Source organism: Rhipicephalus microplus, chromosome 10, assembly GCF_043290135.1.
Source record: "Rhipicephalus microplus isolate Deutch F79 chromosome 10, USDA_Rmic, whole genome shotgun sequence".
Taxonomy (NCBI): Eukaryota; Metazoa; Arthropoda; class Arachnida; order Ixodida; family Ixodidae; genus Rhipicephalus; species Rhipicephalus microplus.
In genome coordinates this window covers 56,072,428-56,087,988 of record NC_134709.1, presented here as the reverse complement: position 1 = coordinate 56,087,988, position 15,561 = coordinate 56,072,428, and the positions used below count along the sequence as shown (strand labels likewise).

At 45.4% G+C, this 15,561-nt stretch overlaps 1 protein-coding gene across 1 annotated transcript in view; it reads right to left on the bottom strand.

Annotated features, from left to right (window-relative positions):
* LOC142774252 (uncharacterized) overlaps positions 1–15,561 on the bottom strand; it is a 73,301-nt gene that overhangs the window by 34,081 nt on the left and 23,659 nt on the right. The window contains exons 3-5 of the mRNA XM_075874640.1: positions 9,464–9,570; positions 6,786–6,929; positions 2,352–2,960 (exon numbers count right to left, since the gene is read on the bottom strand). Of these exons, the coding sequence (XP_075730755.1) occupies positions 2,352–2,960; positions 6,786–6,929; positions 9,464–9,570 (860 nt within the window). The remainder of the gene's footprint in view (positions 1–2,351; positions 2,961–6,785; positions 6,930–9,463; positions 9,571–15,561) is intronic.

Genomic DNA, 15,561 nt, shown 5'->3' with positions numbered 1-15,561 from the left:
CACGTAGTTTTTTTTTTAAGTCGCATTCCAACTGCGTCGAAAATGCTTGTTTTGGTGCACACTGGTGTCAGCGCTACTAACACTGATGCCACTCTAATAAACGTCGGGAAAGTTTGGGTGGTCGCATGCCGCAACAAAGTGGCGTGCGATAAGCACAAAACCACAGCCCTACTATACTGGACGAGCGTTAAAATTAATCGGATACTAACAAATATACGCTATCTATTCTCAGCATTTTCTTGGACTATTCAAGTTCACTGGGACTTCAAAAATCTGCTCCATCTCTTCATGCGAACATGCAGGCTGACATATGACATTAATTAATTATGTAATACCGACGATTTTACATCGCAAAACTACGTTATGTGCATGAGACGCTGTGGGGGAGGGTGTCAAAAGCTGTCAAAAGCCGCAAACCGCAACGCATCTCACAAGGTCGTTCTTTACAGCGAAACTGTATCTCATCGATTGAAACTGAAATTCGTCCGCCATATGTTTACGCGAAAATTACTAGCGCCACATAAAATCACTAAGAAAATTACGATTGGACAAACCACCCTATTCACCACTGCTCCTCTGAAAATCAAGGAAACACAGAAGCGGCACATACTAGGATTCATGGACAGACGTAACTAATATTTAGGCAATACTTTAATGGACCATCGCAACTCGTTAGATGATAAACACCGAAGCAGCACGTTTCAGCTTCGCTCGTCAATCATTTGTACGGAGTGCAGGGGAGCTTATATTTGAGCTCACTCGTCTGAACATCTTCTCAGCTAATGCTCAGAAGTCTCAGAAACGTGAGAAATGGTGGCGTTCATACTCCCATTCTCTGAACATCCGTTTTCACACCCCAAGCAAGCAGCACATGCCAACGTCAATATGAGCTTGACTCGACGTTATGGATCTCCTAACCACCACACCATTTTGACAACCTGATGTTCGTTGCTGTGCGGCGTAAGAGCTTCTTGGGCCCTTGTGAGTGAAAACGCTGTCACCACGTATAGGTACCTTTAAAGCGCGTAGGTACCATGTAAAGGTACCCATATATACTGAAACTTGAATAAAGCCTCTTAAACGTTGAAAAAAAAAACTTGGAGGCAGAAACAGAGACAGTGAACACAAAGGTTGAATTATAAAAGCTCTAAGTGACCCCTGTGTTCAGTCTCTCGGCTTCTCCCTCTGAGCTCTTCTCTTTGCAACGTTTCCGTGGCTGTCTTCGAGTTTAATTATATGAACCAGCTTGATCCACAAGCAACGCTATTGAAGGTACCCTTATTCCATATCCCAGAAGCGCAGCCGTCATTCTCTCGAAGGGGCCCTGCGACACTTTTTCAAGTCACCCTCAAATTATGTAGGAGAAAAATTTGTCTCACGAATCAACTGGCGCAATTATTTTTTTAGAATAAGCAGATTACGATCAGGGAAACGATCACTTCTCGTGCTCTTTAAGCGTTTTATTTTTTTTTCTCGCAAACATGTCAGATGAAAGCTACAAAATGTTACGTCACAAAGGAACAGGTTTACGCGTTAGTTTGTCAGCGCACGTCATGACCATGAGATTTTTTTTTTTGATCACACGGCTTGTTTTCAATGTGATCGAAAATAGGTGCGCAGGCACAGGTAGCGCAGTCATGCGGTGACTGCAATAAAAACTGTGCAGCTCATTATGCTAATATCAGCCAAAACAAATGGAACTTTGGGTTGATGACTTTGTCATTTGCTCTGTTCCTTCGTTTGTCGTGAGAAAGGAAAACACATTTTTAGCTGAGATTGAGAATTATTAGTGAACTCTACGCCACGTGGGGCTATATAGCGTTTAACTGCCATGCGCAAAGGATGTTCGACTACCAATCGGCACCGTTTTCTGACCACGGTGAAAAAGCACTGCAGGGCTCCTTTGGAGTGTCTCTAAACAGCCACGAGTTCAAAGGCAAGACAGCTGTTTATTTTCCACCTGTACTAGACTGGCTACAAATATCTTCCTCGCAACCTATGTTTACGTAAAATACGTATAGTGTCAGCACTGAGCGTTCAGCCAGTTAGGATTTCAGGCTTTTCGACAGCACGATGCCACACATGCTTGCGTCAGTCGAAAACGCTGACGACGAAGTGAAATCAGTTTATCGCGCAGATAGCCGTGCAATACAATACTTCATACGGACGTCCCGTGAAAAATTGTGCGGCGAGAGTGTAAGACGCCAGGAGAGAAAAAGGCGCTCGCTTTTTGTATTTCCGGAGGCCGTTTAGGGGATCTTTAGTCTATTAAGGTCAGTGTTAGCGTCATTTCTACACATGCCTGTTGGGGCGCCGCAGAAAGTGCGAACAAAATTCAAACTCTGACTTACATGGTGCTGGAGTCGTCATTGTGGTCGTCATTCTAGTTGTCGTAGTGGTTGTTGTGGTCCTCTTTGTGGTCCTCGTCGTAGTTCTCGTCGTGGTCCTCCTCGTGGTCCTCGTCGTCGTTGGAGGTTGGGTCGGACGGGGTGTAGGAGGCCGCCTAGTTGTTGGAGCAGGCGTAGGCGGTGGTGGTGGTGGTGGTCTAGGCGCAGGCGGTGGTGGTGGTCTAGGCGCAGGCGGTGGTGGTGGTCTAGGCGCAGGCGGTGGTGGTGGTCTAGGCGCAGGTGGTGGCGGTGGTACAGGCGCAGGTGGTGGTGGTGGTACAGGCGCCGGTGGTGGCGGTGGTATAGGCGCAGGTGGCGGCGTCGGCCTGGGCGCTGGTGGTGGCGGTGGTCTAGGCCCAGGCGGTGGTGGTGGTCTAGGCGCAGGCGGTGGCGGTGGTCTAGGCCCAGGCGGTGGCGTCGGCCTAGGCGCAGGTGGTGGTGGTGGTAGAGGCGCAGGCTGTGGTGGCGGTGGTATAGGCGCAGGCTCTGGTGGCGGCCTAGGCGCAGGTGGTGGAATCGGGAATCGCGTGTATACTGTTGGCGGTGAACTTGTCCGTGGACTTGGCCGAGTTACTGGACCAGTTGACAGCGGACGGGGGGTCGAACAGTAAGAGGTGATGTCATACAGCAACACTACAACGACTTTCGTTCGATAGAGGATAAACGCATTCTGTTATATCTTTGTGATATGCACTACGAGCCACTGTTCAATCCAGAAGTTACAACCTTGGCATAGCGCAGGCGATGCTCGACCAGTGCGCCTAGATCCCAATGCCATGGCGTATGCAACCTTCCTTTCATAGCAAAATGTCGCGCAACACTTATCGATCATGGAGACGTTCGTTTTGGTGATACCAGTTCTCCCTGCCCCAAAGAAAACCCCACTAAAATAGAAGGCAGCACAGCAAATTTTAACAGGCGTACTGAGCGACTTGTGCTAGTCGTCCACACCATAGTTTTCTAAACATACACTATGGGAAACTCTGGTGCTAGTGTATATGAGAGCTGCAAAGATCGGCGATTCACCGAACATGAGAATGATGGGTAGTACACGGATTTTTCTAATCTTCGTACTTCTAGCTCCATGAGCGTTCTTGTGGCTTGGAGCTGTTTTTTCACGAAGCGAAAATCAGCGATCTTCAGCGGTTGCGCTTCACCACCTTATTCTTTTAGGCTTACCATTTCAAATCGGGTCGCGAAGTTCAAAACGGATCGTTCTTTTTTTTTAAACAAAACCGAAAACAACAATAAAGGTGTCAGCGCTACGGTGGGGGGGGGGGAATCGCCACAAGTGCGATTCCCCCCCCCACCACCACCACCACTTCTCCTAAAATACGAACACTAGGCAAATACGTGCACAACCATTCATTCCCAAGGTCGCTGAACGATCACAGCGCCAGAGTCCACTCTAGTTAATTTTAAGAAACTTAATGATCTACACATCCACTTTCCCGTTACTATGGAAGCACGCACATTACGTGAGTGCTAGTCATGAAACTACATGACTAGCGCTCAACCTACATGAAAAACCTACATGAAAGTGTTATCCAGCGTCACTCGTAGCCATCACACCGAGGGCTGACCGCTACATTTCACCTGCTGACGTTAAAAAATGTGATCTTTATTCAAGCTGGCAGCAAGTCAACAAGCCCCGTACGTCTTCCTTTACGAATCTTTGATATAGGCCCGAAAAATGAAGGACAAAGGCAACAAAATAAAGCCACCCGCATGTTCAACTTTTGTACGGAAGCAGTGAATTTCTGTACGTCAGTGCCGAGTTGCGAACAGGACGAAGATAAGCGGCTCCAACAAAGTGCGCTTAGCTGGACCCAATTTCGGTGAACTATCTACTGCTTATCTAACCAGTGTGGGCGTTGGCGTATCTTTGATGACATTTTCTCGCTTTGGGCCAGCAACGTTCTTCGTAAAAGAAAATGATACTGAAACTAGTCGCCCACTCATGCTGTCTGAAGTGCACTAACGAATTGGAAGGTCACGCGCAGAATGGCAAGCAGATTGAAACGTGCCCTGCGTTTCTCACGCACAAATGACGCATGAAACAAATACTCACTGATACAGATGAACGCGAATAAACATCTAAGTTGTTACTTCACTGTGTCTGAAAAGCGCGCCCTTTTCACAAACGGAGACTGTGCAATGATCGCAGTTACCTTTGTGAGCTCGGTAACTACATTAGAATCGTTACAGCGAAAACCCAAGGCCATCCAAGACGTACTATTATCCCCACCGCGAAATAAGCGTGCGCGTTAGCGTCCACCCTGCTCCATCTCTGCGGGGCAATGTACGTGTGGGAGATGAGAGCGCGCATCGCCGCATCGTAACGAGGTGGCGACGCGTACTCATTGCGCGATCTTGCTGGTAATGCTGATAACACGATAGTTCCCCCCCCCCCCCCCCGCGAGATGCCTGTTACCAACGGTAAGGAGTAGATACAAATAGCTTGCCGTTTGAATGTTGAAGGAGGGACTTTTTCGTCGCTCAGTGGTTAAAGGGACACTGACACAAAAGTTCGCGGCCAAGATAGCCTGTAAGGTTGATTCCCAGAAACATTCGTATATCATCTGCAAAATATCAACAGCGAATAAATCTTTGAAGAATTTTGAAGTTCGCACGAGCCCTCGACTTCATCATGCCATTGACACCATCGAAGGGGACCCCTAAGTGACCCTCATGTCACCATGCTGCAGTCAACAAAACAAGTTATGATGACGTCATAGTCGCCATTTTTTCGCCGTGTTGGTTACCGTAGTCTATATTTCTCGGTGGCCGGTTGCGAGTGCGTGGCTGTGGTGCAGGCTTAGAAATTTCTGTTTGGCGAAATCGCAGTCCCGTTTCGTATTCAAATGTAATTCTTGATGCAGACCGTGCGGAAGTGTGTCAGCGTTCTGTGTGCTGACGTGGTCAAAAACTGCACACGCTAGGTGGCGACAGTTGCACCCAGTTTTGGGGGCTCTCTCAAACCAAAACTAAAACGAATTCATAATGAGGCGCCTGTAAATAGTTATCTGTCGCGTGCTGCAGCAAACGATGTGTCTTGTCATGACTAACAGCCCTCCAGCAACACATTGCAACAGAAAAACGCGAGGCCAAAGTTTTTGTCTCAGTACCCCTTTAGCGCCTCGCACTTTATAGTTCCCACGTTCGAATTCGCGCACCGTAGTCTTTTTCTGAATTATTTTGCATTTTCATATTTATAGATACGTATACATATACGGTGAGTGATGGTGACGCCAGCGGAAAACTCCAGCCGAGACTGTCAACATAATTGCTATCGGAATCATATGAGCTAACGTTCAAAAAAATGAGGCGCCTAGCAGGCGCACTTTGTGCTCAGCCCGCTTTCTGGGCATGCACTAACCATCGCTTTGTTTGCAGCTCGGCTCCGTTGAACGGCGCTGACGCACAGAAAAGTCCCCGCTGGCGCACGATAGTCGGAGATTTAGGCAGATGTACGCACGACCCACGTTATGAGTACACGTACACCTTTCATTTTGACATTTTGCGCCCATTGTGGCATTTTGCGCCTTTATCCAAGAAGCAAGACACACCCACAAACCCGCATCACTATCCACCTGCACGAAGTACGGGCGCCAGCAAGCTTACCTCGAACGCTCCGTAGCGTGGCCTGAACTGGTTTGAAGGACGTCAGCCGCAAATCACTGGGTGCTGTTTGCCGTGATAACACATCGCTGTGCTTGGATAGTACGTCGCCACGCATGGGTAACATGTCGGTGACAGAACCCAGCGCACTCGTCGGTCAATTTATTGCAGGAGACGCGACGGAGCATTCGTGTTTAGCTGGCTGACCACGGTAAACAATACACAGTTTAAAACTCAAACTACTTCTATGAAGCGATAATACTAGCGGAAATCATTTATTGCAGATAATGACACAGTCATGTACCATTCTGTAGAACTCATTCGTGTATTGGCTGGTAATATGAAATAATTAGTGCTTTGAAACTAGACCAACTCAATGCATCGACTTGAAACTACCTTGTATTTGTATGAAATTTGTATGAAACAGAACAGCAGCATCTTGAACACGTTTCAAATGTGTGCCACCCGTAATGTGCCGATGGTTCTACACACTTGAATTTTGCCGCCTCGTTTCTCTCCCTCTCCCCTGAATCACTTGCGCAACATTTTCTTTTCTTGTATACGTTGGCTGGCCTCCAGTATAAAGCCCCAGTTGTTAGTTAGCGCTTGCTTGTGACTCCCTCTCGGGCATTCGGTCCTTTTTTTGCGCTGTTCAGCGAGCTACCACTTCACGTTCTCATCTCAACATTCAGCTGCCGTACATTCTACTGCCTCAGACATCTAAGGGACGATAAAGTTCTACAGCTGTTGCCCGTTTCTAATACTAAAAATGCTCACCGGGAGTCGGGGGCGCCACAACCACAACCCCAATCGGAACCGGGCTAGGTAAACCACCACCGCCGCCGCCACCACCACCGCCGCCACCACCACCGCCGCCGCCGCCACCTCCTCCAAGGAGGTCCGCTTCCTCTGAGTCCTCAACTGCGAAGATGAGGGTTACAATTCACCTAGGCTGGACGAACCTTGTACTGCGGTATTAACTCTGTGAAATTCCGGCCGAAGTGAAAAAGTGACAGGGCTTCTTATGAATGCTACTATTAATTTTTTATTAGGTTTCATTATCTCTTGAACACTGCGATCTTTGAAGGATTGCATCTGGGTAAAGGCTTGAAAAAAACGAGCAAACTACAGTGACGCAAGAATGCTATATGCCGAAATAAGCCTGCCGTGGTGGATCAATGGCTACGGTGTTCTGATGTTGAACCAAAGGTCGATGATTGATTTATTGATATGTGGGGTTTAACGTCCGAAAACCACCATTTGAATATGAGAAACGCCGTAGTGGAGGGCTCTGGAAATTTCGACCACCTGGGGTTCTTTAACGTGCACCCAAATCTGAGCACACGGGCCTACAACATTTCCGCCTCCATCGGAAATGCAGGAACCAAAGCTCGTTGGTTCGATCCCGGCATCTGCGGTCGCTTGCCGATGTGGGCAAAATGGTTGAACCCCACGTGCTCTGCTATGTCAGCGCACCTGAAAGAGCACCTGATAGTTGAAACTTTCGGAGCATTCTACTATGGCGTCTCTCACAATCGCGTCGTTTCGTGACGTAAAGCACCGGATACTATTAAACATAAGCCAATGTAATGAAACAAACGCAATTACAGAATTGTTACGTATACACCACAAAGCCGTCATCAGTGAATGTTAGGTGAGGCTGGTTACGAATAACGTCTTTGTAGTATTCATAAACATTATTCCAGTCTAAAATTGTTCTTGAAGTGAAAGAATACTCATAGCGATCAGTTCTTCACTTTAAAGGAATTAAAGAGTGATTGTCTTGCTTCCAAGTGGCACGAAACTGTTCCAGCTGACGATTGTGCATTTTCAGGCTAGGAGCATTAACGCCACTTTAAAAATCATCGTCATGCACACAACGTAGAAAAGAATAGGTTAGGCTATAAGCGTCCAAGCTGAATGGAATCCAAGCTCGATTGTAGTTTTTCTTCTCGACTCTCATGTCACTTTATTATGCTTTCGTTCATTCTCATCAAAACTACAACACTGAATCATGCAGAACGCGTAGAATAAGCATCTGGCGTATTTTAAGGTCATCAAAAGCGAGCCGTTCGTCTAATACCATTTTCGTAATGTAGCCTTAACGCGAATCAGCCATTGCATGCCAATAATATTTTAGGTGTGTCCAATCCTAATTAATATAGTCACGCTATTTTGGTTTATTCCTGCATGTATATTACCGAACAAGTTCCTAATAATACTAGACTTGCTATTAACAAATGCTTAACGTTACCATCGTTCGCAACAAGCATGGCAAACAGTGACCGCATTTTTCTGTACTTGGTTTTTGCAAGTTGCTTCCGTCTTCTCGAAAAGTACTAAATCCTAATAAATTTCCTTCCTAATTCACCCATGTTGCGTTAGACATGTCTACATCTGGTTTTCCACTGTACAAGGCGTTTTGTTTCATTAGCGTTTTGTCTATAATGTGATCTTCTACAATCTTTGTATTGTTTTCTTACACTATTTTTAACGCTATTTGCGGTAATTAGCGCAGTGTAAATACTGTTGATTTTTCTTCGAACTGTTCGCCACCTTGTCTTTTTTACAGTCATAAAGTGGGATATATTTTTTTGCTCTATGTTTTTCGGCAACGCTCTTTTTAGGTTAGTTTTTTGCTTTATCAAATCTGACTTTGTGGTGCTTAAGGTTTTGTTTCGCTATTTTATTTGTAATATTTACTACGGCGTAATGCACGGGAGGCCCCATTCCAATTCGTCACGAGGGGACCTGGTATAGTGAACTAGAATATATTAGTTCACTATAGTCAGCACTAAACTCTATAGCCTATCGGTATATCGCGCTTGATTGATATGTGGGGTTCAACGTCCCAAAACCACCATATGATTATGAGAGACGCCGTAGTGGAGGGCTCCGGAAATTTTGACCTCCTGGGGTTCTTTAACGTGCACCAAAGTCTGAGCACACGGGCTTACAGCATTTTCGCCTATATCGAAAATGCAGCCGCCGCAGCTGGGACTCGTTCCCGCGACCTGCGGGTCAGCAGCCGGGTACCTTAGCCACTAGACCACCATGGCAGGAAGGTATATCGCGCTTCTCGGCTACGCGCTGTCAACGCCGCTTGCTCAGTTGCAAACGCAAAAAAAAAATGAAGTGTGATCGGTTGATCGCACATGTTATTCACACGAGACAAGCGAGAATAGATGGTCAGCTGCATGGAAAAGCAATTCAGAAGACAAATCACATTTTAAATATCACGTATAGGGACCAATCGCGAGCATGTACACTATTGACGTCACGGAAACTACTGTCTGCTTCATAAAAGTGCACAAGAAGGACAAGCAATATCAGAAGAAAATATGTCGCTCGTTTTTTTTTCAATTTATTTTGACAGCCTGGTAAGTGGACATTTAAGGTTGTAGCCTTATTAATAGGTGACAACACGACGCTGTGAAATCATTACAAATACTTACTGTCCCCTGCTCCGAGCAACGAGAAGGCGACCAGCCCAATGAGAAATATCAAGCAGCACACTGCACAAGCAGCGACGATGGTCCTTTGCGCCTCCTGCGACTCTCCACTGGAAACGCGAATAGAAAAGAAATACTTTGTATTGATGCCGTAAACTTTTTCTTTTAACATTGTTAGCCAAGAGAATGCAATTGTGAAATGAGGTAATACCTCCCTATTAGCATTTTAGCAAGGAGAATGCGCTTGTGACTTTAGGGTATTCAATAGCTTCAAGCATATATGTCTTGCTCCCACTACTCCTAGCCGATGATTTCACGGTACCGCCATGATCATGACAAAATGCGGTGCCTCGCAATAAATGGCAGCTAAATGAAGAAATTTGAACAGGTGTTCAAAGCACAGAGATGAAATTTTTTTCCAAATAGAAAATTTCCACAAACGTTCAAAATGACATCAAAGGTGTCTCAGGAGTAACTGCAACGAGTTATCGTGACAGACATTATTTATTTAGTTAATATTTATGCAGAAGCATGCTATTTTGTTGAAACACGCTGTATACTACTGAAGTCACTTTGCATATTCTCAAAGTGCTTCATATGTTTTTATATTAGCTATAGTGAGACTCAGTAATATTGCTAAGCTACGGAAATACGTCATTCAATTGAAGCAATGCATGTTCTATACATTTAGCTTTGCCTACAGTGATTTCAGTACATATTGAAACAACCTTCCCGGCTGCACAAAGTTCGTTTTAGAGTGTGAGTTCACAGTGCTAGCATTCTGCGTCGAGCAGAACAAATGAATTTGATAAGTATTTGCTCTGGCGAAAAAACAAGCACTAGAAGAAGCGCACAGACGAACGCATACAAGCAAAATATGCGCAGTTGTACTTGAAGAGATCGTATATTGACTTACGTCTCGCCATCTGGAAAGCGCAATAATTGGAATAGTCAGCACTTTCATGAAGTCGAAATTCTCAGCGCCGTAAAGTTTGCCGCGATACTGCGAGTAATTTTTTTTTTCGGGGAAGCAGAGTTTACAGGCTATATTCTACTGTCGATGCTATAAGCCTTACAACTCTTTTGCACTACATCAAGTGTTTTATGCTTCTCCGTCAGATTAGCAAGATTAAATACGCTGAAAGGAGTTTTCTGCGCATTGACATTCATTGAAAAGCTCGCAAATAAATATGAATAAAAAAGCGCTTGCTCACCTGAATTACAAAGAAGAAAAAAAAAGCTTTTCAAGGTAGGAAGGCCAGAATGTCCTAAACAGAATTTTCTAAACGTAGGCTGTTGGCTGAAGCCGTCTACATTCAATCAGAGTGCATCACCATCAAACTTCCCGTTACGCCATCGTCTTATGAAAGCCAAGTGAAGCTAACACTTTATAGAAACACAGTAGGCATTATACTTACCGGATATGCTGGATATTCCACTGACACCTGCAAGCGAGGAAAATAAATAATTAGAAGGTGATATTACACTTCTGAATTTACAGCGCATTCTTCCCAAGCTTTTGTTCATGGACAAACGGCAATACAAGGTAACCCCGTTCAGCTAGATTGGCCATCGTAGCTGCAGTCAATTGAGAGATTACCCCGGAGCTTTCTAAGCTCGAATGCAGTGAGAAAGTTGTACAATGTACCCCAGAAACGCGCAAAAGCGGCGCGCCGCCATAAGCGCCCGACTAGACGTGAATATCTCGGAAGAAGTGACCCATGTACGTGGACAGCTAGGCTACAACCTATACAATACGACAATATACCTACGGCGACTGAATGTAATACTTACGAATCTATTTTAAGAAATGTTAAATTACGAGAATTATAGCGAATATCTTTTTGAAAGCTGTAAACAGATAGAGGTGCTCGCAAGAGTCACCACAAAAAAGAATTTGTATTGTTATAGACTTCACACGAGCAGGAAGTTGAAAAAATACTATCTCAGTGAACTCGCAATTTGAATATATTCACCATATGCACTCGTGAAAGAAATAGCATCTCAAAATGTTGAAACTTCTTTGTTAGTAATTGTTTTATTGTTTCTATGTACAAGATATAAAAGGATGTTCGGGCTAAAGGCATGCACCCTCACAAAGGACCCAACACCCTCGTAGCCCGCTCAAACAGCACAGATATTTGTACAGTAATCAACTTGATTTAAAAAAAGGATAGCACAATACTGTATAACACAGCTTCTGCATATAACTGTAAGACATGGAAAATAACACAGCTTCTGTATCATTGTTATACCTGACTATATCAAAACTTTCTATTAAGCGAGGTAGCCGAGAAGACCTTTTCCTCCTGGCAAAATGAAAATGACGCTACGCAGTACGTATACCTGCTCAGCAGAGTTCGTCAAATAGTCATAGAAAAGTCTAGCCCAGAAAACTGCGTGTGCAGTGATCCGGCTAGACTTGGCTTGTGGCCGCTGCACACGCATCATGCGCTAACAGCCATTAGGTTCGCATTCCAGCCGCTAATTATACGCAAAATGTGTGTGTATCATAGATGTGACTATGGGATCCTCTGCATCGATGTTGTGAAGTCCCGCCGGCAATTTCGTGCGTTTGCATTCAATAGGACGACACGTAACGACGGAGATAATAAGGTATCTTACGTAAGGCCGATTCGGCCCACCAATATATGTATATGCAACTGTGAAAGTCTCTTTTTACGTGCTATGAGTTTATTGACTTCGTAACTGAATGAACGAAACTCGAGTAAATGAACTTGGTGCTACGCGCGTGAGCTGTGATTTATTAATTTAATAACTACCCTATGAACTTTTATAAACACTTTCTTATCGTCGCGTCTCGCCTTTTACTCTTATTTTGTTTGTGTCACCTCTGATTCTAGTAAAGTACATTATCACTAAAGATGTCATTCCAAAAGTTACCATGTGTATGTCACTCCTGAATGCTGCCTCTCAGCCAGCTCTCAACCTACGCATTGTTAACGAGAAAGCTGCATTTTGGAGGAACTCATTAACACTAGAACTGGAGTAGCTTCAGCACAACGAAGGGAAAATAAACGCGGTAAGTTAAGAACGTAACATAATTCTATATCGTATTGTATTGCTAGCCAAAATACCTCTATTGGATAGCACTGGCGAAAGTAGTGCGGCATCCAGCACTTACATTTTGTAGCGGCTACGCTAGTTGGCCTTAGTAACTTGAAAAGTCCTGTGACTTCCGGCAACGAATATTTGCACATGATACAGTACGCACGACTCAATCGAAGCAAATGAAAAGTGCGCCACTTTTCGAGGCAGTTCTTACCGGAGGACTGGACAGAAGAGAATTGACCTGCAATACAGAAGGCACAAACTCACCCACACAATTGTACAACATGCGCAATGTACGTACTGCAAATATTTTTAGGTAGTGTAGTAATAACGTAGGTGTGAAGCTTTGTGCACGTAAACAACGACATCAATAGGAGGTTCATCATTCTCGAAGAATCGTGTGTTAATAATAAATCATGAGTGGGTCATCTAGCGCCACTCATCACTTTTAATTTTAGAGGTGACGAAGGTCAGATTCATGAGACTTGGCACACCTTAATGGGTATAGAGAAACAGCAGGAGTTGCGGCCAGACAAGCGATGGAAAGGAAGCACACGGACAGCCTAAGGAAAAAGGTCTAGTTAAAGTTTCTATAGGGTAAGTTCTAGGGGGGCATGTTGGTAAAGGTTCATGATGAGGCAAGCGCCAATAAGTGCAAGCACTCGGCATGTAAACAGGACGAGTGATTAGCTTCTACGGATCTGTACTATTCCGTTCCGCACGGCCCCTTGCTACAAAGCGTAAAAGTGTTCATCACAAACAAAAATGATGAAGCGGCTTTTTTGTAGTGACAGTCGTATGTAAGCAGGAGGTAAGAGCTCGTCCTGTGTCCTTTCTGGGTGTTCGCACTCACTGGCACTTGTTTCATCATAAGGTTCCTGTAGATACATCTATTTTACCTCAGTACCGACAACTGCCTCTTCTCCTGGCCCTTTTTTCACGCGAAGCTGGCGTCTGCCGCCATGTTTTTCCTATCTTGAAATTTATACAAAGCCACGTACGTCGAAGTAAACACTAGCCACGCATCGTTTAGTAGACACGGTAACGCGACGTCCCCCCCCCCCCCCACTCCCCCAACGTCACTCCTCCATCGTTTTTCAGCGGGGGACGCACTTCACCAGCTGCAAGAAAAAGCGTTAGGAAGAACATGGCTACCGAAAACGAGCGTTATTCAACGAGACATTTCAGTGACGCTTCAATGGTTGCCGGTACGTAAAGAAAAAGAGAGGAAGATCTAGGGACATTAGGTTAGGCACATCGTGCTGCGGGGAACCAGGCCACTGCTCCGCGCGTAGACACTCGTCAATAGAGAGTTTTAGTACTGCGTACGCTGCGTACGTGGCGGCGTTGCGTACGTAAGGACGCCACGTTCTGCGTAGTGCGCATGCGCAGACCGTAACGCGCCCGTATCGCGTTACGTACGCAGCTGCTACGTACGCACTTATGAGATGCGTGCGTGCGTACGTATGAGGTGATCGCGCCACTCTCTAACAAATTCGCGACTGCGCGAGACTTCATTTTGCAAAATGGCGGCATCGAAGGCAAGCACCGACCGGCTCTGTGGCCTAAAATATAGCCATAATCTGGCTATAACACTTGGATTGGCTCACATTGGCTGTCAACAACACGTACTTCTATTTTTATATACCAGATGACGCAACACGCTTCACGCTCGTTATGTACGTGGGTACTACGGCGTACTAAAAGTTGATTAGTGGCAAACGACGCCACGTAACGCAAGGCGCTTGCGTGATGCGTACGCAGCACCATTCCGCAGTACTAAAACTCTCTAATGTCGGTGTGTTGCCTGCGATCCATGCGGGTCAGGTAGAAAGCCGAAAAGGGCTAATGAGGGTAAGCGCTTCTCCATTTTCGCACGCCTCATCCAGCAGATTGTGAGATCGCGTGGCACTGATCATGTGATGAGGAAGCATTTTTCGGTGCACATAATATTTATTACGAGGAAGAAGATTGTAATTACTGGCAATAACAATAGAAAGCTCGCTTTGTGCAGTCGTTTAGCGCATTCTTATCGCCAACAGCGCTTCCTTTTGGGGCCAATAGTGATTTGAGATAACCTGTATACTATTGCTTCAAGAAGCTTTTCTGAGGGTGTTCGTTAATGTGCGTGTATTTGAACTGAATAAAAAAGTCAGACATTTGCCGTAAGCACGAAACATTAAATATCATACCAAAAATTTGAATGTTATACGAAGTATGCCTAGCACCTACCTGCATTCTCATTTAGTGAACCTTTACAAAATCCTGGTAAAAGATCACTCCGGAGAGTGAAGCGGTTTTCGTGCTTTCTGTTCATTCAGCGTGGTGGGAGCACAGCACGTACAAAGGTATAAGCCATTTACTGATATTTTGAAGAAAGTTTGCATTTTTTACCCAAGCAACGCAGTCCATCCCTCCCACCGGCGTCCCTTCTTGCTCCTTCACTGAACGAATACAACTGGTACGCTCATCTCCACACTCATGGGCCACACCCACTGTCAACCTTCGCAACATTTCCCTCGCACTTAGAACAATGACAGCGCCGCCCGGCATTATTGATATTACAGGACATGATGGTGACCGCGAAGGTAAAATAGTGCCTCGATGATCCACATAATTGAAATCATGGTAAAAATGTCATGGAACAGCGGGGCTGAGCTCTCAATATCAACGCAAACGTCTCCAGTCGAAGACGCTTGAAGAAAAGTGGTTGAGCTGAAGCTCAAATGGTCAGCGATTATACTTACTGCCCCCGATGCTTGATACTCGAGACAGTTGAGCTGCAGTTAAAAACAGAATGGGAAATTAGAGGCTTCACGCAGCGTTGTGCAAAGAAGGCTGCCAAAGTGAACTGAGACTTACACATGGCGGTCTTCGATTACTTGGTCGAAACAGTGCACGTGTGGGGACGACCTAGTGAGAAGGCGAGGAGTCTGCGCGCAAAAAAGCGTTGAATGATGAAATAGGCCCCCAGCATATTACTTAATTAAGCACTCAACACCAGCACGAAAGGCAAGTTGGAGAGGCGT